This window comes from Protopterus annectens, chromosome 2.part0 (assembly GCF_019279795.1).
Source record: "Protopterus annectens isolate FY-2018-M chromosome 2.part0, PAN1.0, whole genome shotgun sequence".
Taxonomy (NCBI): domain Eukaryota; kingdom Metazoa; phylum Chordata; order Ceratodontiformes; family Protopteridae; genus Protopterus; species Protopterus annectens.
This window is the reverse complement of record NC_056728.1, coordinates 1,132,700,939-1,132,727,453: the sequence shown is the minus strand read 5'-3', so window position 1 is coordinate 1,132,727,453 and position 26,515 is coordinate 1,132,700,939. Positions and strand designations below refer to the sequence as shown.

General features: G+C 37.7%; 1 protein-coding gene across 1 annotated transcript in view; it reads right to left on the bottom strand.

Moving 5' to 3' along the window:
- Positions 1–26,515, bottom strand: part of FOCAD (focadhesin) — a 2,336,882-nt gene that overhangs the window by 632,988 nt on the left and 1,677,379 nt on the right. Inside the window, exons 26-29 of the mRNA XM_044060381.1 lie at positions 19,401–19,532; positions 8,692–8,707; positions 8,009–8,155; positions 6,178–6,283 (exon numbers count right to left, since the gene is read on the bottom strand). Coding sequence (XP_043916316.1) covers positions 6,178–6,283; positions 8,009–8,155; positions 8,692–8,707; positions 19,401–19,532 — 401 coding nt within the window. The remainder of the gene's footprint in view (positions 1–6,177; positions 6,284–8,008; positions 8,156–8,691; positions 8,708–19,400; positions 19,533–26,515) is intronic.

Below are 26,515 nucleotides of genomic sequence, written 5' to 3'. Positions count from 1 at the left end.
ATGGGTACCAGTGCTGCCGAGGCCAATCTGGAGCTATTAAAATCATCCTTGGCTTGTCTTGTCTGACCTTTAGAAGTACCTTTGGGAGGAGAGGCAGAGGTGGAAAGGCATACACATGAAGAGTTTTCCAACTGAAAGAAAGAGCATCCACTTTCCAGGCTGTGTGATGAAACTTTTCGTGCAAAACTTTGGCAGCTGGTGGTTTAGTGGAGAAGCGAACAGATCTATGTCTGGAGTTCCCCATGACACTGTCAATGTCTGAAATACATGAAGATCCAGTTTCCACTCGTGGGGATCCATGATTTGCCTGCTTAACACATCTGCTAAGGAGTTCTGTGCTCCTGGCAGAAACCTTGCTTGAAGATTCAGCTGCAAGCTTAACGCAGTCTCCCACAAAATCATTGCTTGCCTGCATAGAGGATAAGAATGTGTTCCCCCTTGTTTGTTGATGTACCACATGACAGTTGTGTTGTCTGTTAGAATCAACACCTGCCCTGGAAGAAGTAAATCCTTGAAAGCCAGTAATGCAAACTGGACTGCTAACATCTCCTTCATGTTGATATGTAGATGCTGCAGTCTGGCAGGCCACTTGTCTTGTATCCACTTTCCATTCAGATGAGCTCCCAAGCTGTGTCTGAGGCATCTGTCGTTAGAATCTGACTCGCCTCTGGCCGGGTCACAGAGAGTCCCTTGTTTAGGTGACATTCCTGAGCCCACCACAAAAATTCCTTTTGAATGCAAGGTATTATTTGAATGACAGTGTCCAAATCCTGGCAGTGCTGTGTCCATACATTTTGAGATACCATTGTAGCTTCCTCATATGCAGTTTGGCATTGGGAAGTACCAGAATACAAGATGCCATGAACCCTAAGGCTTGAAGGACTGTCCTTGCAGTCAGCCCGGACTGATGAGATAGTTGATGGAAGTAAAGAGAAAGATTCTTTTGTTTGTCCGGGGTTAAAAGGCCATCTGGGCTGCTGTATTCAGTCTCACACCCAGAAAGCACATGTCTTGAGAGGGTACTAGACTGGACTTTATTTCGTTCACAGAATACCCTAGGCATCTTAGCACTGCTATCACATATTCCAAATGCTGAAGAAGCACGTCCCTTCCTTGAGCCAGAATCAGGCAATCGTCCAAATAAGGATAGATTTGTATTCCTTTTAGCCTGAAGAAAGCTATCACTGGAGCCAGAACCTTTGTGAATACTCTGGGCAGTAGATAAGCCAAAGGGCAATGCAGAGAACTGATAATGAGAATTCCCAGCTCGAAAATGCAGATACTTCCTGCAAATTAGTCTGATAGGAACATGAAGGTAAGCTTCCTTGAGATCCAAAGTTACCATCCAGTGATCTTTGCCCAGCAGAGGTAGAAGCTGTTGTAACACCGACATTTTGAACTTGGGAATGTCCAGATAAGTGTTGAGGATAGACAGATCCAAAATTGGTCTCCACGTGTTCCCCTTTTTGGTACTAGGAACAGGCGAGAATAAAATCCTAGGCCCCTTTCTGGCACAGGAACCGGCTGAATGGCCCCTATTTGGAGCAACAGAGAAATTTGCTTGTGAGCCTCTTTCCTTTGTTGAGGAGGAATGTCTGGCATGCCTTTGAAAGGAGGCAAGGTATGGAAATAAAACCTGTAACCGTGGTGAATGATATCCAATACCCATCTGTCTTGGGTAATTAAACTCCAGTTTTCTTTGAAAAGTGCCAACCTTCCTCCCAAAGGTGCTGCCAGACGAGAAGATTCTGGCAGCTGAAAAGGCAGGTCATTGTGTCTGTTTACGAAAGGACTGACCCCTGCCCTCACCAGAAGACTGAGCAGGTGAACTCCCTGTTCTAGGCCTAAAAGAACCTTGAGCTCTGCCTCTACCACGTCTAGACCTACCCCTAGACTGGGAATCATAAGCAGGATATGTCCACCCCTTGGTAGGCCAATTTCTACTAAACTTGGAGGCTGAACCTGCAAAATCTTTAACAGTCTGCATAGACTTAGCCTTGTCTTCCATTTTCTTTAGAACTGCTTCCACAGGCGAACCAAACAACACATCAGATTGTAAAGGAGCATCTAAAATCCTTGTTTTCACATGCTCAGCTAAATTCTGATCCCTCAACCAGGCGTGCCTGCGAAGAACCGAACCAGTGGCAGCCACCCTCGAAGAGGCCTGCACAGCATCAAAACCACATTGTAAAGAATGCTTACCCACCTGTTCAGAAACATGAACTAAATCCTGCAACTCTTTACACTCAATACCTTCCGCCAAAGCATCTACCTTAGACTTTAATTGTGAAAGGAGATAATTTTGGTATTTCAACATGTGAAACTGACAATTCAAAGCTCTCATGGCCAAAGTGGAAGAAGTATACACTTTCTTTCCCCATCTATCCAAAGCCCTAGCCTCTTTATCTGGAGGAACAGGATTTTTAACAACAGAAGCCTTAACACCTTTAGGCCCCTGTGAAACAGTTTCTGGGTCTGCCCTAGGACTCTTAAAAGATACTTATGAGCTTCAGGCACCCTATAATATCTATCCGGTTTAACTGGAGCAGGAGGCAAAGAGTCAGGGTTCAGAGAAGCCTCTGCAAAAACATCCTCTACCACATCTAGAACAGGAGGTATAGCTAAAGGCCTATGCTGGGGTAGAAACAAAAATTCCCTAAGCCTTTTCCTGGAATCAGAGAAATCCTGACCTTCCCATTTAAAATGCTCCCTCATGGAAAGAAGAGTCTCTGAAAATGAAAAATCCTCAGGAGGAGAAGCAGAAGGAGTAGAATCATCTACATCAGAATCAGAGTAAGGGGAATACTCCTGCAAGTCTTCAGCCGAAGACTCAGAAGCATCCGAACACTGCTCAAAACACCCAAGCTCAGGTTCCACCCTGGGCCTCTTATCAGGAGGGGGCATAGAACCTCTAATCATTGTAATCAAATCTTCTGCCATCTTAAGCATATGCTTCTTAGGTACAGACCCTGAAGAACTAGGGATAACTCCTGAAACAAAACCTGGCCTGCCCCTGGGAGAAGCCTTGGAAACAGCAGGGGAGGGCCTAACCACCTTAGGAAGGGAGGGAAGAACAGCTACCTGAGAAGCCCCTTCCGCCTGGCCTACCTCCTGAGAGGTCACATCTTGCAGTAATAAAGTCTCTCCTGGGATTCCAAAGAAATTTCTGGCCGAATCCCTGGCTCCACCGAGCCCTCTAAAGAACCGACGTCCGGGACGGACGGTTCTTCCAGCCTAGGCTTTGCTGTTTTGTCCTTGCGCTTTTTGGAAGCGGGCCGGAGCATCCGGCGGCATTTTATAATTACACCGCTTCCCAAAAACTAACCTGGCACAATCTAATCTTCTCTTTATAGTGCGTTTGTTAAATCTAGCACAAGAGCGACAGCCAACAACGTCGTGCTCAGGCCCTAAGCAAGGAATACACAAGGTATGGTAATCCCTATGAGGTATCTGTTTCCCACAAGAAATACAGTTATTCACTTTTTCTGACATCCGGTAAAATACTGAGGCAAGAAAAAACCAAAATAATCCCCAACGGGGTACTTCGCCAACTTGGATTCGGTCTGAAACTCCGACTTCGGAAAATCTCAGAACGCCAACCTGCACTTGCAAAACTGCTTCTGCATCGGACCATGCGGCAAAAAAGACTGAGGATATGACGTCGGTCATGCGCATTTGTACCCTGACGTCCTGATGTCAGACTAATGCGCCTTGACCGACGTCAGCCATATACTTTGGTATTCGGGCCGACTGGGACAGCGGACTACCCCAAGTGTTAGGACTGCAGCAATGTGGTATGAAGAACATCAATACTTTTCAATAAAAAAAAAAAAAATCGAAGTGTTGCAGTCCGGTGCATTTAAAAGTGTGAAGGACTTAAAACTAATATTTAAAATTCAGAGCTTTTGACTCACAGGGTTTTAATAACAATTATATATAAACATCTACTCTACTTGTTTAAACATTTATTTTTCAGTATTTGAGAACTGCTGAAGTAAGATGTTTTGCAGAAAGGTAATTAGGATTTTTAATTCAATCTGTGCTGTGATTTGCTAAGATTATTGGGAGAAGGGGGATTAAAGACTATAACTCTCTTGAAGGCTGCAGCAAAGGAACTTGGAAGTTTAACATATGGCTTTGCCAAAAAATTAGCAATTATATGAATGGCAGGATGACACAGATCCTAGTCTGCAAACAACTTTGCCACCAAGAAATGGATGACCACACTTTCTGCAAATAAATAAACATAAATATTTGATACACACAGTATTAAGACTATGAGATGTTAACAAGCCAGTTCATGCGATACAGGATTTGAATCCCTCAGCCTTCATTTGCGTTCTCTGTGACTAAGCAAGTCATATAACTCCATAATGCTTTGGGGCAACCGGCAAATCGGTTTAAGCTCCTCAATTGTGTCCTCGATCACAGTAACACACAGTTATATAGTGATACATAAATATAAACTTATTTGCATAAAATTAGTGGGAATGGCAAAAGGCAACTCATTACTAAAAAGAAATCCACGTAGATGGGACAGCACAAGGGTATTTTTAAGTCATCATTGTAGACTCCTACACCCCCTCTGGAGGTCAACTGCTATGGTAAGAACATATCTTTTATATCAAACATCATGGACCTTCTTTGATGAGACTAGGATCAGGCTGAATCCTAAGTAGTAAAACCAGCAGGATAGAACAAGAAAGAGAACAAACAAAAGGAAAGGCAAGAAGGAAAGATCCTGAAATAAGGTGGTACCAAAACAGGCTTGACTCCTGGAGTCAAGGCCCAGAAAATGGCAGCTGGCAAAAGTGTAAACTGACAGCCAAGTTAACTGTGGCATAAACATCTGCAACTTAAGACTTTTCAAAGGCATACCACTTCACCTGCAAGCATCATGGAAAGTGACTCTAGGCACATTTTACAGCAGGTAACAAAAAGGGCAAGCACCACAAAGCAAGTTCCTTCTGGTAGACAGGACCCTTGAGGTTGAAGGCATCCAGAGCTATAAAAAAAAATGGATGCCCCACAGCTTTTACTCTGGTGCATGCCCAGGCTGGGCCTGAAAATGGTCTGTTGTGATCAGTGTAAAACCCTGGCAAACATACTAAATAAATAAAATTACTACTCTCCTCAGACAAACAAAACATGGAAAAATAGTTTCACGTTTTATTGATATTTATAGTCTAAAATGGTGATAGTGAACCTATAATGTGTCAAAGGTGACACGCCATGACGTTTTGGGTGACACCAGCATTCACCAACACCCGAGTTACCAAAGAAACCGAATGAAGAAAAATACAAGAAATATGTGACCCTGCACTTCTCTATTAAAACTCAAACAAAAAAGTCATTAATTGACAATCAAATCAAATGCAATGTGTTCTATATTTTTTCAGTTCAATTCAAAATTACTTTTAAAAGTAGGGTCATTTTTTGGTGCACTACTTTAAGCCCACTTATCAGTGCTGATATTGTTTTCTGTACTGTAAGTCACTTCTTTTTCTTTTACTTTTATAATACATAACACCACAAATGATTGGACTGTATTTTTTTTTAAATAAATGAATATGTAAAGAATTGTTTCTCTTTTGTTCGCATGGGGAGGGGTGACATGTCAGCAGAGCAGCGTGACATTTTCCAAATTTGTGACATTCCAACCCCAGAAGGTTCGCCATCACTGGTCTAAAATAACAGAATTATGAGCCTGAAATAGAGGAAAAATGTAAGTGAAACTGATTATATGCACATCTGTGATGTAATAATGAAAGATATATAGGCAGTATATTTTCAAATAAAGAAATAACTTATTATTGTGTAATTTAGCACTTTATCCTTTATCTGATCATTTCATCTGAGCTTTCCTAACCTTTCTCTGTGCAAATGTGATGATCAATGAAATGAAATCCAGCTTGCTTACAAGGTTACAGTTAATGCTAAGCATTGCCAGTCCATAGATATGCAATGGCTTTTAATTTGTTTCAATATGCTAAGACAGCATTCAGCTGAAGCCACAGAAGTAGATACAGTTCAAATAATGCTCAGTGTAGTAGGGATGATTGGAAACATGTTTGCCTGTTCCAAATTACATTTCCTGCAGCAATTCCTTTGAAGTTGACTGAACAAATTAATTTCAGGAATATAAGCTTCTCGCACAGCTCTACTGAAAGTTCTCACCTGTACTTTTGACAAAACTGCTCAGTTGTAGCATGTGCTTCATCATCAGTCACTGCACTGAACTTCCAAACAAACTCACAAAGTAAACATATCTGCTGCAAAGACTCTAAAAAAAAATGCCAAAGACCCATGAGAATTGAGTCAATTATGACATAGAACGTGTTCAACTTGTATTCTGTGGCACAAGTCAAGATTCACCTGGAATTTAGTTCCAACGTTCATGAATCAGTTTGAAGTCTTCAATGAGAGTTTCAGTGTCGTCTCTCTCAACATCAAGCACTTTGTGCCTCAATTACCAAGTCTGTCTGATAAATAACTGAGAAATTTAATCCATACTGAAGGCATCAGCATACATTCACATTCTGACATGCATTTCTGAATGGACTTCAGTTCTGTACGGGCTTATGATGGCAGATGGAGATACTCCAATTCACTCAATGCCATGAGTACTCCACTCTAATGTTGCACAACTGGTTTACCACAGTCTAGTCATGTTGACCATCTAGTTTTGAATGGGCTGTATAGTAAAACTGGCAGAACACTTCAGTATTTCTCACCTCCATGGACTACAGCTGAACAAGTTACACATCTGCTTAACAGTTCCAAAGTATATACCTGCCCCTCTGCAAGACTGAGCACAGTCAATGCCAACAAGGTTTAGTGTGCAATTTCTACAACTTGAGAAGATACAATTTTCATTGTGTTCCATGAGAACTGCCTGCACACCTTTGTACTTTCCAGCCATGTTTGAGCTTTTGTCATGCCGTCATAAGCTTGGCCAAAGCACAAATCAAAATCAAGGATCAATCAATTCTTATAGAAGTGCAGTTATACACCTGGCTATTTCTCACCATATTTTGCATGAGACATTGTTAAATAATATAAATTGCACTTCTACAGACAAACACATGTATTATACAATCTTCACATATCTTACAATCAACACGGTCTGTTCCTCATGAGCAGAATGTGGGCAGCGTCAACATTTACTAGAAAATATTTAACGTTTTGAATTTCGTGAAGAATGGAGGCCTGCACAAATGAACTTCAGAGCTTGATAAATTCATTATGAATGTGCTGGGAAAGATAATCAACCTGCAATTGATGGTTTGTCTCTTGTGACTCGAACTTTTTTTTCACATGGTCCAGAAGTACTCAAGTCATGATGGCTTGGTGGTCCAATAATGCCCAAAAAGTTTCCATTATTGAGATCACCAGTGCATTCACTGGAACCAAAAAATGCCAATCCATTCTCGGAAATAAAATGGATCATGCTCAAAATGCAATGCAGAAGTTGATTCCACCAATTACTTTTGCCTGCAAGTCAATTTCTATGCAATATAATTTTTCCTTGTGACTGAATTTAAATGTGTGGTATGCAATCCTTGAGTTTTCTCCAACCTCGATCAAGGCTCTATCCTGCCAGAAATAATGAATTGTCAGTCCCTTTGCTGAAAATTAAACATGAGGCACAGTGCAGATGCTGCTTTAACATACTTTAGCACAGCCAAACTTTTTTAACAAATGTCTCTGTTTGGAAGCTACTTTGTCAACAGTCTTATTGGAACAGCATAATTCTTTGAATCCCATGGAATGTCTCTTGGAATGTCTAGGAATGCCAAAAGATTTAATCATCAGAAATTACCTCAACTGGGAAGCGTTTCTTTTGAAAAGTAACCCAATGTCCATTTCTATGAGTTCTGCTGTAATGGTATTTGGGGAAGCAGGATGCTTTTGTCCATCATGTTTTTGATGCTCCAATACATCACTGTTCACACATTTACAGTGCAATTTCAAGCACACTCAACAGTCACTTGAGGAATATGGTTACCACTGTCATCATCTGCAATCACTGTTGTAAAACCAGTGCTTTCTACCTCATTTTCTGTTGTAACAATGACAGTATCTGATATTACTGGCTCACTTGTTCTAGCACATGATGCACTTAAATTTGACAGCATCATCAAACCTACAATAGCTGTTTGAAGAAATTACATTATACACTGTGAACCATTTACAGGCTTCTTAAGCTTCTCTTCATTACATCATTTACTAATGTCACTTTCAAATCTTCATCTTAAAGTAGGCCTATGTCAACAGTGGCAGCTGCAGATTCCTCTTCCTGCCAAGACACAGTACCAAGCTGGTGGTGCATACAGACGAAGTGAAAAAACACCAAAACATCATAAAAATCAAGTATAGAATACATAATGCATAGTAATAACTCACCCACAATCCACTGTTAAAAATGAAAGATCATTTCCCTATAATTAAAGAGCAAATGCCATAATCCTACAAATCCTGACAATGTTCACAACACACAAACTGATTTGTCATGCTCACAGATTATGGTTTGGATAAAGTATTTGGTATATTACAGTGTAACAAAAGTCAAGGGTGTAGGTACCAATACAACTGTGGTGGGAAAATGTCATGCAAAAAAATGTTTGAGGTTTAGCAGAATGAGAAAAAATATCACTGACCCAAATTTATGTAAAGAATGTCACAACTTACTTTGATCTGTGCTGTACTGTATGAAAATATTTTTAAACAAATACATTACATTTTGTCAGCATTCAAGATAAAACACACTTCTTCCCATTGGAGACACTACTGACTAGCAAAGTAGTTTAAATGTTAAAGGTTCTTTGAAGCAGAAGCTACAATGGTCAGTTAACAGTTTCTGGATTACAATAGCTTTGATACTTTAGGAAGAGTGTGGGAGAGGGTCTAGCAGCACTTGGTCTTAAAAATGGATGACTTAAAACATGTATTTCAGCTAGTTTATTTTGTTCAGCTTTTACAACTGTTTAAAAAACTAAAACAATGAGTGAGAAGGTCACTGAAAAAAAATCAGTAAAAACAAAATGAAAATTCCAGCAAAGCTAGTACTTCCACTGAGTGACCTCCCAAACCTCTTGAATCAGAGGCACATGGGATATATGCAAATGAACCTTTTGATCATCCAGTGTTTCAGCTTATAGGCGATTCTGAATGCCCATGAATGTTTCATCATTTTAATGGACAATTTCAAGCCAATAAAGCCAAACCTCACTAGCTGTGGATATGCATATTTTGGCTTTGTTATGACCTCGTCAGCACAGCACAAGCAGAGTGTTTGACTAACCATTAGAAACACAGGGCTGTTAAACCCAGCTGATGTCCATTATCATTAGGGTCACTGCAAAAATATCCCAAACAGCAAACTAAAACAATGAGTGAGAAGGTCATTGAAAAACCAATCAGTAAAAATAAAATGAAAACTCCAGCAAAGCTAGATCTTCCACTGAGTGACCTCCCACACCTCTTGAATCAGAGGCACATGGGATATATGCAAATGAACCTTATGATCATCAGATGTTTCAGCTTATAGGCGATTCTGAATGCCCATGACTTGTTTCGTCATTTTAATGGAAAATTTCAGGCCAATAAAGCCAAACCCCACTAGCTGTAGATATGAAATATGCCACTCTGCTTGTGCTGTGCTGACGAGGTCATAAGGCCAAAATAGGCATATCCACAGCTAGGGGGGGTTTTGCTTTATTGGCCTGAAATTGTCTATTAAAATGAAGAAACAAGTCATGGGCATTCAAAATCGCCTATAAGCTAAAACACCTGATGTTCATAATGTTCATTTGCATATATCCCATGTGCCTCTGATTCAAGAGGCTTGGGAGGTCACTCAGTGGAAGTTCTAGCTTTGCTGGAGTTTTCATTTTGTTTTAATGATGGTTTAACAGGTAAGAGCTGCTCTAAGAACACAGATCAGTGTAATTAAAGCAAAAAAGTGAAAATAAGAATAGGTTCCAGAGGATGTACAAGATGCCTGTGACTCACACTACTGACATTCTATTCACATGGGCATTAAAAATTATTTATTTATATCAAGAATGACTCATATAAAGGGGGTTTGAAGTGGAGTCTGGAGAAAAACCTCCAAACAGTGGAAGGTCCACTGAGACATAATATAACTGTAACCACTTAATGATTCTGATTTGGCCCCACTAGGCCAATGGCCTCTTTTCAGGGGAGACCTGAGGTGATACTGACTAGGGAAAATCTGGCCAGAACACTGGTTAACCCCCCCCCCCCCCAAGTCTTTTTGATTAGTGCCATCTCAAGCAGATGGGACCTTGGTTTAATGTCCCTTACAAAGTATGCAGTGTCAGTACAGCAAAAATTAATCCAATTACCTGGTGTGGTAACAGAACTCGCAGCTTTCTGCAGCAAAGACAAGGGTGCTACCTGGTGAGCTAATGAGACTGCAAATAGACACAATTTCGCTCTCCACCCTCTTCCAAAGAAAACAGCACTGAGAAAGATGAGAATTGTACCAAGCAAATGGAGCAACATGAACAACCTAGTGTGCTATTTCCGGCATCCTGAAGTAACACCAATAGAAATCATTTAAATCTAGCACCATACCTCTCAACTTATTTGTCAAGAATTATGGAAAAAGCCAAAAATATTTTAGGCGTGGGGGGATAAAATCAGGACCAATTTTTAAATATTACTGCAATTCACTTAAAAAGTTAATAGAACAAGTTTTCCATCCATATGTATTTTCTGAACAATAAAACTATGAAGACCGAGATTACTAACAAATTGTAACCACGATTGTTTTATCAGAAAATCAAAAACATTATGATGGGCAGAAAAGGCATATGACGCAAAATCATAGGCATTCTGCAAAAACATGGGATATCTGGTCACAATAAACCATTCCAGAATTTGAATATTTTTTTGGATGTGCGACATTTAAAATTATGCACTTATGATTTTCTGAAAGTTGTAACTGCCTATGAACAAGTTTTAGTAGTAACATTTGAACAGTTTTGTTATATTTTTTATTTTTGATACTGTTTGTATAATGTATGCTTTTCTACATTTTCGTATATTTTTTCTTTTATTGTAAGCTCTGATATGATATTTTATCTCTACACCTTTAAGCCCGTTTTTTTGGAGGTGTGGTTCATTGTTATTACTTGATTGGTTGTTGAGTGATCACATATGTGTTTTATGAATGGTTTGTTCCTCTGGTTTTAATTATTCATTTGAATCAACCTATTCTATTTAAATGATTTTACGCTAATTGCTTTTGCATTGGTTTGAAGAAGCGTTTACAACGTGAAAGCACTTATCCTTTTGTATTCATTAAAGTCTGACTCTTTTACATTTGAATTTGGTTTTATAATTGAGTTTGGTTCTTTCAGCTACTTGCTCGTGTTTTTGGTGTCCATTTTACAGTTCCTCCTAAGTTTTAGCAGAAGACAATTTGTAGTTTTAATGACTGAGGTGATTAAAACTACATATCCTAAAATTCTTAAGCTGAGGTTTCTTCATTTTCAGACAGTTTATCATTATGTAACATCCATATCACCAACAAGCAAAAGAATTTAAAAAAGATACTGCCATTGTCAACTTTTAATCTTCAAAATATGGAATACTATATGTTACTTTTACTTATTTTATGACATACCTGTTTCTTCAACGAACTGAGACTTTTGAGAGAAACAGCTTCAGTAGCAAAAGTCCAAGGCCCCACCCCCTTTAAAAAAGAAACACAATAAACTCTAGTCACCATCAAGCAATACAGGTAACAGAAGGCTTGCAGCATCATGAATACAGCAGTGTCCATGGGCCACTAGGTAGCACACTCACTTCTGGTGCAGAAGGCTGGGTGTTTAATTCCTACACCAGTAGATTGATAACTGATACTGCAGAGTACCATAAGGGGTGTTGCTGCTCTCCTGAGTATGCCATTTTCATTGGTCATAGCTTAAGTGGATGTAAAAGATCTCCTGGCACCTATTGAAAAGAATAGGGGATCTTTATTTATCTACAAAAAACTCTTATTTACAAATATTTATAAATGTACAAATATACAGATATATTCACCCATATTTAATTTTCATCCTTATTAGAGCCCCACTCCTTTTTTTTTGCATAACCATCTGATGTTACGTAATATTGTTGATAAAATCCATTCACAATTAAACATAATTTCATTTATTCCTTCATTCCATACAACACATTTGACAACATAACTGTCTATTTAAGATAGTCTTTACTTCTCTTCTTAGAATATCCATATTTAGTCATGTCCATGTTTATTTTATCCACTTTTTAGATATTCAAACAAATCTTTTTTTTACATAGTCTTCCCCATAACTTTTTTTACTCTTTTACATTTCAAAAACACATGTGCTGCAGCTTCTTCGACTTCTTGACAGTGTAAACATATTCTATCACTTTTCTTTTAATATGGGAGCTTTCCTTTTACTGATAATTTATCTATTACCAGTCTCCACAAAAAAATCTTGAAATTCTACTTTCAGATTACACCATTTGCTTCTTATTTTGATAGCTTTAATTTATTCATCTGTTAGATTTTCCCATGGTTTTAAAAAGCAATGTTTTATCATTATATTCTTATACCACAGTTTTCTATATTTTTCTATATCATCAATTTTTATTTTCCACAAAAATATAATTTCTTGATGACATTTTATTTCATTCATGCAGTCATTTCCTCTTTTACTCTTTTTTTTACCATACCCCAAAATTGATTATACTTATATTTATACAATTGTACTACTAATCTCCTATGTTTTTCATTTATGCACTTTAACACTTTGTACAAATTTAATGAAGCAGCAAATACCACTGGTTAATTAACCATAAACCTCCTTCATCTTTGTTTACATAAAAAAACTCCTCTTTTTACTGGGTTTAATCTATAAACCCATATAAATGAAAAAAAATATTTGTATTAATTCCTTTTCAAATACTGCTGGCAACATAAATAATCTTGCTAAGTATGCTATTTTCCTGTCATTACTGAATTTATCAAATATTTTTTTTTTCTGAATGATAATTGACATGTTCTCCAGAAAAGATGTGTGTTTTATTTATTCTATTGTTTTTCCCTACTGTATTCTACTTGTATCTTTATTCCCAAATGTTATACCTAACACAAAATTTTAATTAATTGCAGAATATATACCCCCTATCTTTACTACATCACCTAAACTTTTAATTTTCTCTTTATTTAAAGCCATCCACATCACCTCTAGGTACTCATGTGTAAATGATTTCTTTTATCCAAATTTTGTTTTTTGCAATTATAAATTTGTCAGTATATGTTAACAGAACTGTAATTCTTAACCCTTCAGGTGTTTATTTGTTTACATTTATTTCACATACTACCACATTCATAACTAATAAAAAGAGTATACCACTCATTGGACATCTGTGTCATATGCTATTTTTCATATGTACCTCTTGGCTTAACCAGCCATTTACAAGTATTTTTACTTTATTACTACATGCTAACATATTTAATTTTCTAACTTTTTCACTTACAATGGATATAAAAAGTGAACAGACCCCCTGTTAAAATGCCAGGTTTTTTTTATATTAAAAAAAATGACACCACAATAAATAATTTCAAAACTTTTCCCACCTTTAATGTGACCTATATCCTGTACAATTCAATTGAAAAACAAACACATCTGTTAGGGGAAAAAATATAAAAAATGTACAATAAGCTGGCTGCATAAGTGTGCACACCCTTAAACTAATACTTTGTTGAAGCACATTTTGATTTAATTACAGCATTCAGTCTTCTTGGGTACACATGTCATCAATTAAAGAGACTCTGATTAACCCCAAATGAAGTTCAGCTGCCATAGTAGGATTTTCCTGACATTTACTCAGTTGCCTGCTACAGCAAAAGCCATGGTTCACAGACCACTTACAAAGCATCAAAGGGATCTCATTGTTGAAAGGTATCAGTCAGGAGAAGGGTACAAAAAAATTTCCACAGCATTGGATACACCACGGAACACAGTGAAGACAGTCATCAAAAAGTGGAGAAAATGTGGGATAACAGAGACATTGCAAAGAACTGGATGTCCCTCCAAAATTGATGAAAAGACAAGAGGAAAACTGGTCAGGGAGGCTGCCAAAAGAACTACAGCAACACTGAAGCAACTGAAGGAATTTCTGGCAAGTACTGGTTGTGTACTACATGTGACAACAATCTCCTGTATTCTCCATATGTCTGGACAATTAGGTAAGGGTCACAAGACAGAAACCTCTGCTTACACAGAAAAACATTCACGCCCAGCTAAAATTTGCAAAACAATACATCAAGTCTCCCAAAAGAATGTGGGAAAATGTGTTATGGTCTGATGAGACCAAGGTTGAACTTTCTGGCCACAATTCCAAAAGGTATGTTTGGCACAAAAACAACACTTTGCATCGCCAAAAGAACACCATCCCAGTAGTGAAGCATGGTTGGTGATGGCAGTATCATGCTTTGGGGGTGCTTTTCCTCAGCTGGAACTGGGGCTTTTGTCAAGGTGGAGGTAATTATGAACAGTTCCAAATACCAGTCACTTTTGGTCCAAAACCTTCAGGCATCTGCTAGAAAGATGAAGAGGAATTTCACCTTTCAACATGACAATGACCGCAAGCATACATCCAAATCAACAAAGGAATAGCTTCACTAGAAGAAAATGAAAGATTTGGAATGGCCCAGCCAGAGACCAGACCTAAATCCAATACAAAAACTGTGGGGTGACATGAAGAGGGCCGTGCACAAGAGATGCCAGATTTTGAACGCTTTTGCAAGGAAGAGTGGGCAAATATTACCAAGTCAAGATGTGCCATGCTGATAGACTCCTATCCAAGAAGACTGAATGCTGTAATTAAATCAAAAGGTGCTTCAACAAAGTATTAGTTGAAGTGTGCACACTTATGCAATCAGCTTATTGTACGTTTTTTATTTTTTATATTTTTCCCCTAAGAGATGTTTATTTTTCAATTGAATTGTACAGTTTATATGTCACATTAAAGGTGGGAAAAGTTTTTAAATGATTTATTGTGGTCTCATTTTTTTATATCACAAAAAACTGGCATTTTAACAGGGATGTGTACACTTTTTATATCCACTGTATATTATATTCTTTCCTTATTAACCGTAATATTTCATGCACAATTATATAAAGTTCCTTATTAAGGTCTCCATGGGTTTCTCTTCTTTTCTAGTCATAATATCATCCACAAATTCTCTATCATTGATCATTTTTGGCAACCCTTCCCCTTTATACTATATGTACTATCTTCTATAATATTTTCCATTTTAGTTTCAAATTTTCAGAAAGATCTTATAAATATTATTATTCAATACTCTCAGTCTCCGGTTAATTGCCTTCTATCTTCCTTCTTTCATGTGAATTTAAGCATTCCACTACATATTTATTGATACATAAAAACTTCATTTAATCATTCAAAATCTTAAAAAAGGTTTTTGCTGATCCCTCATTTTTTTTAATTTCATACCCTATCCCATCCCGTCCAGCAGCCAAATCTATATTTACTTGGCCTAATACTTTATCTAGTTCATTTAAATAAATCTCCTTTTCCAACTCTTTACTCTTTTTTCCTGTTAACATTTGTACTTTCCACATAGTTTTTACTGCCCTCTTTTTCCTTTGACATTTCTTGTACATATTATACTACACTATTCAAAATATTGTCCCGAGTTCTATTTCTCCTTTTACATTTTTTATTTCTCTCATTACATTACCAACCACCCTCCATTACTAATCTGCTTAAGTAACTTGATATTTTTTCTTTTTCCTTGTAAAAGTATATTTGCTTATATAACAATTCCTGTATTTTTTCTTGCTTTCCTGTAATTCTTTTTCTTTGTCAAAGTACTCTCAATATGTTATAAATCTTCCAATGCATCACTATAGGTTCTTTTACATTTTTCTCTTTCTACTTTTCTCACCTTATAAAAAAATATATATTTTTCCTTAAATATCCACTATTCAGACCAATTTTTATAACATGTTCTCATATTAACATGATCTTTCCATAACTGTATTACTAAACTCTTTTCTTCTTCATTCCAATGCGTTCTCATTTCAACTTTTCATTGTCTTTTTATGTATTCCTTGTTTTCCTTTACCTCTAGCCATATTGCAAAATTAACAGAAAAACCTGTTTCAACTACCTCTTCTCCTATAACTAAACCTTCCAACACTATAAAATAATCTATTTCTGTTATATACATAACTTCTATTGTAAGTCCTTGAACTTTTGTCTCACAGCTTTAACTTACCAGATCTTATAACTTCTAACATTTTTCTAATATCATTTCCTTTCTTTTTATGCCTGCTTCTTACTCCAAAATTAGTCTCCTGCTTTTATAATATTAATACTTATCACTACATAGTTTAAATCTGATGAAACAAGCTTTCCCCCTCTTTACAATTAGTATAAGCATATAACATGATAAGTCTATACACATTCTTTCCATTTTAAATCTACACTGGTTAATCTTCCCATTTTTGCTAAAGTTACATTTAATATATTCAGTTTTTCTACAGAATATATCTATTCCAAAACATCTTTCATTTCCCAATTCCAGATTATCTTTCCTCTCCATAGTCTCTCTGTAATCTTTTTTTCATTTGTAAAAATTGTCTCTTCTAATATAATTACATCTAAATCACATATTACACCACTCCAAAATTATTATTCTTACTATATTTTCAATATTATTTCAATTTACAGAAAGCACACTAAAATTTTAATTTTCCCTTCCCTTAGATTAATTGTTCCATAAGTTCAAGGCTAATTACTAGGCGAGCTTTCTTAATAGACCATTCTAAGCCTAGTCAATTTCCCTCCCAAAGGTGAGAATCAAACTGTACTTTGTACACCAGGCCCAAATCATTAGCTGTATAGTCTTTTTCATCCACTTCCTTTCTTTTTTCTTTTGTACTTACCCTTCACATTTTCTTTTTCTGTTTACCAACATTTTTTTTTTCTTTTACTACTTTCCAATTTATTTCTTCTTATTTCAGAACTTTCTTCTGTGTCCCTCTATGTTTTTCCTCATCTAATGTTACTTCCATTTCTACTACTTCTTTGTTCATTTTTTTCTTTTCCTTACTTTTATTTTAATTTCTGCAATCTATCAACAAATGTCCAACTTTGTTACATTTATAACATTTCAATTCACATTTGTTTGCATCATGCCCCATTTCCCCATGAATATAACATTTTCTTCTATCACAATTACTTATAAAATACCCTCCTTTTCCACAAAAATATAGTTTGGGTTGGCCCTAGTATTTTATGACACCCCTATTCCCCTCCACATTTATCATGCTTGGTAAATATATTTTTTTTCTCTATTTTATCACAATATTACAATCCCATCAACCAATCCATAAACCCCTTTTATCATAAACTTTTTCAGTGCCCATTACTTCCTTCTCTCTCTCTCTCACCTCTGCTTAATTTTCTTTTTTGTTTCCCAGTTAAATGCTTTTATCACATAAAGATCCCATGGGTTACAGTATTTCTTTTTTTCATATTCTCCAAGAAAATTTTCCATTGAAAAAATAGTCTCAAATATGTCACAAAATATTTCCAAGAATAGTGCTCTTACTTCATGTGCTTTTACACCCAAATGACTTCTTAAATTGTCCCACACTTCATATCTGTCCATTTCTTTGTCTTCTTTACTTTGAGTCCTTATCATGTACTTCCATTTTTCATTTTCTTCTGCCTTCTTTTCTGCTACACCCCTTATGTGCGTGTGTTTTTTTTTTTTTACTTTCTCTACATATGTTTCTTTTCCATCTTTCCACTATTCTTCAGGACTGTCTGTGAATTCGCCTTTTGTATTTTCTCCATAATGTACCCCCAGGAAACATCTCCTTTATTTTCTGGCTCACACTGCATAACTATTTCTTGAAGTAAATCATCCAGCAACCCTCCCGAAAGGACAGCTGTAAATATACATCTATTATTTGCCAACTCATGTACATCAAACAGATTTCTTTGAAACAAGTCCTCAGAATCCTACACACATTCACTGGTTTTGTTATGTGCTTTCTCCTCCATTTCTCTCACCACTCCTTCTCTCTCCATCTGCCTGTTTCTCTGGGCATTCTCTCTGCCTGGAACAGAAACAGGAAGTGCTCCTGCAAAACTGGTCCCACTTGCAACAATGAATAGAGGAATTTCCCTGATGCCCTGGCCAAATATCCCCTGGTAGTATAAATACCACCCAGGGTCTCCTCTGAAAAGAGGCTACTAGTCTAGTGAGACTAGCCTGGTCAACAAAAGATGACTGAATGAATGAATAAATAAATAAAATGCTATACCATCCATAACACCAACAAGCAAAAGAATTAAAGAAACTACAGCCATAGTCAACCTTCCATTTTCAAAATATGGAATACTACCAAACCTTTCAACTGCCATTATTTTGCATGAAGTTCCTATTTTCAGGCCATTCTTGATCCCAGCACAGGATGTTCCTATTTTTGGATTGTCCATATTTTCGGGCTAGATTTACCCCATCACACAATTTTCTGACCCCCTGGGGCATTTTTCACATACACACATGATCTTGAAAGCTGCTAGTACAAAGGAAACCTTGTTTGGTAGAATTTTGCAATATGGTTCGTTAAAGTTTATGGATTTTACACTTTGGTAATGTGCTTACATTTTTCCATCATTTTTATCACACTTTTTTTAGGCACATTTCTGGGTGGTATCCTACCGTTCCTACTAGAAGTGGGAGGAGTTAAGTGCTATTTGATACTCAAATCCACCGGGTATTGCAGTAGGTCTGGTGAAGGATTAAGGGATCAGGGTTTAATTCCTCTATTTTCAATATTTGACCCATTACTGAGGCATTTCATTCATACATACATATATAAACACACACGGCAAATGAGTTAATAGTGCGTAGGGAAAAACATTTTGTTTAAAAAAATTGCAAAAAGAAAATGTCTGCATTCATATCCACTGTAAAACATTGGAGGAATTAGGTAGAATAAGCAGTGAATATAAATCTGTCAAACATGCAAAGCATTTGACCCCTGGAAAAACATCCACAACGTACTTCATGTTCCAAGATTTCCTAATAACTGAACAAACAGTATAACCTGTACTTTTCTACAAGCTGTAAAATTAATTTATCCACGACTCCTAAAGTTACTGCCTGAGTGAAGAGCAATTAAATCCTCCAGCAATACACACCATTATGCAAAGTTAGAAAATAGATCCAACATGCTCCATAAGATTAAAAATTAACACCACATTCTAGCGCCTGGTTACTTTCAAAATTATATTGTTAAATGTAGTTTAGAAGATTAAGGATTGTACACAATTTATATCACAAATACATTCTGATAACATACATGTCGAAACCATGGAAAAACACGGCCTTTTGGACGGTAGCGGCTGTCAATTATGCTCAGTAGTGTATCCAGTACCATTGAAATCCAATATCTTGTAGGCAGAAACTCGTCTCCCATCTAAAAAAGACACAAAAATGTACATAATTAAAACTGATTTTCAAATGAATTTACTTCTCAATGAAATACTGACACTTACTTGCATTTCAGATCAGTCAGAATTTATCAATAATCCTATGATACAAAGCTCTGCACTCATACACTGGCTCTAAAGCTGAAAAATGACTGCACGTCAATGCATGCTGGAAGAACAAATTTCTAAAGTACAGTACTTAATCTGAATACCATCAAGGATGAGCCACACTATCCTCTTAAAAATGTCAGCCCTCCTGTTCTTTCGTAGTTAGTGTTGAGGATTAAGGCTCTGAGCTGTTACTAAGATGCTTCATTTAACCAAGGATACAGCATTTGTTTCCTTCCACATTTATTTTCCTGCTGTGTGACCCCAAACAAGTCACTTAGCGCTCCCAAGTCACTCCTGAAAACGGATATGTTTCCACTAGTCTTACCTGGTTAACAAATATATTAAAAATATAAAAAATATATAGTTTCATATCTGCATCCAAACTGTACTTATGTCACCCTAAACCACAACAGATTACAAAGCATCTATACTACTGAAGAAAATGTTCTAGTTTATTGTTTGTTGCATTAATCGACCATTCTAAGTGTCTCTGCCACTACAAATCACAAGAGTTAAAAGTAATAGAACAATTCACTCCTCTATAATGTTAGTCTATGTTCCATGTTGCAATGCATAGTTTACTGTTCGATATTAATGATGACAAAAAAAGCATTCTTAAAACCCTTTACAACTCTTATTGCAGGATGGGAATTATCCTGTCACCCCTTGCTGTCCAATGATTTTAGACTCCTTGTCTGGTGGTAAAGTGGCAAAATATTGTGGTGTGTAGGTCCTGTGCTGGACTGAAGCGATTATGTATGAATATGTTATAGTGTACTTGATCAGGATCTCACTCCAGTTAGCCAAGAGCTTACTCACAGCATCAGAATTCACTGGACTCAATGAAGCAAAATCTAGGGGCTTCCAGAAAGCACACATGGAACCTTTGTAAACCCAAAGCTCATCTCCTCATCCTCCTTCCCTAGACAAATGTATTGGAACTTTGATGGGAAGGGAATACAGTTTATGGATGATCTCATGAACCTGAGGGTTTCTCTAGTGAAGCAGTCACCTGGTGGGAAGCCTAAAATGTGGGTCATGGGACTGATTGTCTTCATACGTCTGTCAGAACATCCACAGATTCCTCAAAAGGACTAAATGAGGATGGAGATTCCCTAACCTTGCCCTAATCTGCAAACTGGACAGTGTGCAGAGGGACTAAGTAAGTGATGGTCAAGCATAAGGTGGTGAGCAAGAGGATGCCAGTGCTCTGGGTCAAGCCAACCAATGGCAGCACAAGGGCATGAAAAGCCTGCACCAGGTCTGGTGTTGTCATCAGGCCATCAAAACTAAGGATGCAGTGCCAGTCTAGTTAGGACAGATCCTAGCAGAACTCAAAGAGCTGCTTGAAGTCTAGGATCTGAGCAGCAAACCTTATTATGGGAAAGACCAAACAGACCTTCCTCCACCTGTCTCATGAAGCCATGCTGGACCCCAGGAAGGATTGGCAATTAGAGTCCTAAACCTGAATGCTACCATCAAGCTATGGCAAAATGACTCAAGGGACTGCTCTTCAAGACTGGGCCAGTCATGGGCAAGGTCCAACTGATCATCTGTGGGATGGATGGAAATAAACTTCAGGTCTCACCATCCTAGGTAGAAGTAGGAGGGCTGCTTCTCCCAGACCCCTTTCCTCCTACCACAGTAGAAAACAAGTGTAAATTCAAGCCTTCTGTAGTCTAGAGTGACAGCACTGCAAACAGAAACTAGGATTCCTCATTTCCAGTCATCTCTGTTCTCTAAGTAGAAAAATGAGCCAGAATCTTCTCTATCCAAGTGTGGCCAAGTTGAATAACTGGCACTTCATGGTAGTGTTTCATATTATGCTTCTTTCTATTTCAGTTCCCAGATAATTACTTAATGCCTACATGAGCATGTATCAGAGTTTGATGTTTTAGGCACCAAACTTGGGAAAGTTTATCATATGAACATCAAGCTCAAATTCTGAACCACAGTATTGACAGAAAGGAATTACTGGGTTCTGTGGTTTCATGCTCTAGCCTTCTGAAAGTGTGTGATGTCACAGAATGCACTGGTACAGGGAACTTATGCCTAAACACACAGGACCTTTTGAGAAAAAAAATGGCAAACTGGGGAGGAAGAGAAGATAAACCAAATCCAAGACCCATCAAAGAGGATCCCCAAAGTTAGATCAGCTTTTTCTTTTCAAAGAGCTACCTATAAGAATGATGTCTGAATACTGCCACATATTAGGCCTCTGACAGCAAAGACCCAGCAATAAGAGCATCTGCAGATTACATTATGTTAAATGCGAACTAAGCTAACTCTACTGTACACAGAAAAAAAAACAAAAAATATAAAAATGATTAGGATCCAGGTTCAATTAGTGGCTGAACAGCCAAAGAAGCAGGCTTATGACAGTGGGACTGAGTGACCAATGCCTGCTAGTCTACTTGGGGAAGGTCTGCTACTACTGCTCCAACATGGTGGAGGGCAGACATAACTACAGGCTTCAAATTGTGGTATATGGTTGGCTTGTCAAGCAGCTCGGTCACTCTAACAAACAGGAAAGGGCATGTACAAGGAAGTAAGCACATGTCCATGGGTCTAGCATTACAAAGCCCTGGTATCCAGAAAGTTTTTAATGAAAAATTGAGTATGATGCTACATTGAGACCATACATTGAGACCACCGTGTGGTTCCCCAAGAATTTGACAATTAAGATCTGTTCTTGAACATGGGCGGCCCCGGTCCATGGGGGTGAAGCCAGACCTTCAGTCTGTAGAGATCATGGGTTGATGTTCTAAGCACCAGTGGGAGTAGCAAAAACTACACATGAAAAAAGTTAAATATGACAAACTTGTCTGACCCTCTCCCATATTTCTTGGATATCATAACAATGTTGCACCACTTCAGACTTAAAGCTGATTCTAAACAACAATGGAGCTGTAGCAGGCAGTTATACCACTCAGAGGGGAATTCCTATTTAACTGGACTATCCTAAAAGCTAGATTCTTTAATGCCCAGTTACCCAAATTTCCCTTTTTCTAGAGATTAATTAAGAACAGATGGCAACAATGTTTTACAAAAAGCCCAGAATGTGGGCTGAAATACTTATCATACAGCAGATTACTTTCAAAACATCATCCTGTGCTGCCTTAAATTCTTTGCAGCTCTTGATTAAAGAATCTGAAGCTTACTTTAAAAGCTGACAGTAGAGAAAACAGTGAAATAATCAAGCGCAGGAGCTACTTTCTACATAAAAGTTAGGTAAAACTGCCTCAAATGTTACGTGCTGTTTTCTGAATCCTAGAGTTTGTCATATCCCAGTGGTTTGCCCCTCAACATCTGACACCACAGATCATTATATAGTAATGGAAGAAAAGGAGTTTAAAAAATACAATTAAAAGGTATGAACCTTGATAGAAATCTTAGGTTATGGCAGTATTTCTGCTGTAAAATGCAAAATATAAAACAGGCTGAGAATAAATTACACAACAATGATATTCCAGCCTGCGAGATTGTACTATAAAGATACAGAATACATAATGTAATTTGTTAGCAACAGTAGCTTGATACGCTTCCATATGGAATAAAAGCATATCATATGTACAGACGGGAAGTATAGCATTTTTAGTTAAAATATCCTTAGCTTCCACTATTAACAGTTAAGAAATTCCGTAATGCGTTCCTAAAAGTGTTTTAACATTTGCTAATGCTTTGCTAATATTTTGTCCATATACCGTGAATGATCGTTTGGGATTTAACAAGAAGGCAAGTTTATTGATGACTCATGAGAATGCCTTAATTAGGAGATGAAGCAAATCAGGAATGTTAAAACATGAGAGGTGTTTACTGAATAGCACAGCCACAGGTTTACCAAAGGTAAAAGGATCACAGAAGTGAAGCACAGAATTTTCAGAGGTAAGGAAGGACACAGAAAGTGAGATTTTTGATTTATCAGATACAGTATCCAATTTAAACATGTCTTCTGCATAAAATCAGTAGATATACCAGGAAGTGAAATTTCAGAGAAATTAAAGGTGACAAAAAAAGAGTGAATCTAGTATTCATCCCTGTAGTATATTTCTATCCAGCTGTTCAGGGTGAAAATAGCAGTGTTTTATTTTAATTATGAAAGATAGTCTAGGAGGTACTTTTTCAAACAAAGAAATGTAGAAGGTGATAACCAATTGGAAATGTGTTCTGACAGAAATTTCTAGTGTACAAGACAGACTTCAGTTGAATCAATAAGACAGCATACAGAAGTTTGACATTACTCTTGCTTTGTCAGTCACAGTTAACACAGCAGTTAATTTACAATGACCAATTTTAAAACCATGCTGGTTATATTACTCACCAGGCCATAATTACTGAGAGAAGGCTAATAGTTTTGGTTCACAGAGATAAAGTTCTGACTACAGTTCAGATGGTATGAGTTTGATTTACTACTTGGGGGACTGAAAGCAACAGCAAGGGAGAATGAGCAGACACATCCTGGGGGGGGGGGGGGGGGGGGCTCAGTGTATAGCAGGACACAATACAACTAAAGCCACAGAACCCTTGGAAGAGGCATGGCAGTAAAGGCGGTGTCCTGAGGCAGGGCTTACGGCTCATCAATCCACTGCCTGATGGTAGCCCTCATTCTAGCCACTGCATAGCAGCATGCACTCAAAGGGTATGGTGTTGACAGTCACAGCAATAATGCAGGTAGCTGATACCACCTCAACAGCAGGGTAAGGGACCTACATAAAAAATGCTGTTATTGTTGGACTGGTGACATGAGCATAAACTTCCACAGATGTCACCCTACAGATAAGGGAAAACCACAACCATTGGGGAATAAATGGGCTGTATGTGACAGGGCAAAGCTTAATAGTCGTCGAAGTAGAGGAGGGGATAATAAATAAAAATTTACTGAGAATAAGAAGAATGGGAAGATACTGCTTTTCCTAGAAGCTCAAAAAAGTGGTAATGAAAGAGAAAGTACAGCTGTGTAAAATCTTACCATAACAGTAGATGTCCTTCCCTTCACTGTTGCAGTGTTCCTTAACAATGGGATTCTCTGCAAAGGGCAGGCCAATGTCCAGCCAGTATACTAAAGCCTTATGATTTTATGGACATCGTACATTACACTTATGTCCTCTGCTCACAGTGTAGGGCATAAAGGTGATGTATGGACATACAATCCTCAGAACTGAAAAGCCCCAGGAGGAACAACAGTCCACGGAAGCAGAAGGAAAGTACAGCTGTGTAAACTCTTACCGTAACAGTAGATGTCCTTTCCTTCACTGTTACAGTGCTGTTTACTAAAAGGATCCCCTGCCAAGGGTAGCTCAACATCTAGCCAGTATACCAAAGCCCTAATGTTTTTAAGGATGTTGTACGTCATACATATTCTCCCCAATCACAGTGCAGGGCATAAAGGTGACATATGGATGACACATCTCAAAACTGAGTAGCCCCATGAGGAGCAACAGTCCAAGAAGAAAAGGAGGAACATGTGCATCCAGAAAGAAAAAAGAATAAGAAGTAGAGAAAAAGGGGGAGGAGGGAGGATGTAAATACTGCTACAGTGAAGGAAAGGATGTCTGCTGTTATGGTAAGATTTCACACAACTCTACTATGTCCTTCCATATTACTGTTCCAGTATTCTCTACTAAAGGGAGAGTACAAAAGCTGAAGAGGAAACTTGGAAGGAGGAGGGGCCCAGCAGGCCCTCAAGAAACCCATGCAAGGCAGCTCTAGCTCTGGAAACCACATCCAGCTTGTAATGTTTTTTAAAGGTATGGACAGAAGTCCAAGTAGCAGCCTCTAAGTGATGGAATTGGTATCCAACCCTCTGAAAAAAGCACCAGAGGATGCCACAGCCCTGGTAGAATAAGCCTTTACAGAAGCAGAAAGGAATTTCCCCATGAAAGCAGTAACAAAAAGAAATGGCCTTAGAAACCAGTGAAGAAATGGTTTGGTTAGAAACAACCAAATGTAGAGATCTAGGATGAAAAGAAACAAAACTGTGTTCAGACTTGCAAATGGCTTTAGTCTTATCCAAATAATATTGGTGCTGTCTATGCAAATCCAAGGTGTGAAGAATCTTCTCCCTGGCAGATTGCAGGGAAGGGAAAGAGTAGGCAAATTAATAGACTGATTAAGAGAGAATTCATTAACCATTTTTCTTTTTAAACAAGAAACAACTTTATTAAATTATCACTTATGATGTAGGCAATCATATACTTGTATAAATGAAAACAAGAGACCAGCAGTTCCAACACGCAAGTGATTTAATGTTCATACACAGCAAAAGGAACACATATCCACAAATAAACGCTGATAAAAACACTTCCCCTTACATTTTCGTCTCATAGAACTTCATCAGATGGCCAAAAAAACTCATAGTTACCTAGTTAAATAACTATTCCTGTTTGAATAGATCAATAAAATCAGTGATTTAATTAGTTACCAAGAATTAGTTACCAACATAAAAATGTAAAAATTTTCATTTTGCAGACCTGAGCTTGAGTACAGGTTTTATAGACACCATATTGTTAAGTCCTGAATTGCTGCAAGCATCCAGGACTAATTGCCAATATAGTTCCCTGTATTAAAGTCTGGTCTCCCATGGTCCCATGGCCCACCCCTGGGGTCTATAGGGACCACCTCTATAACGAAAAATTGATACTCTGCTTTTGGACATGCCTGAAGATGTTTGTACATTGTTTTACATTTTTATGTATATTCATGTTATTTTATCCTGGTTTATTTATTTAAGTGAATTCTTGATTTTATATACATTTTCATGTGTCTTATTTGACCACTAGATGGTGGTAGACTAGTAAGACTGTCACATGCAGTTTAGAATCCACTCTTTCTGTATCTCGCCTCCAAAATGGCCTCCAAA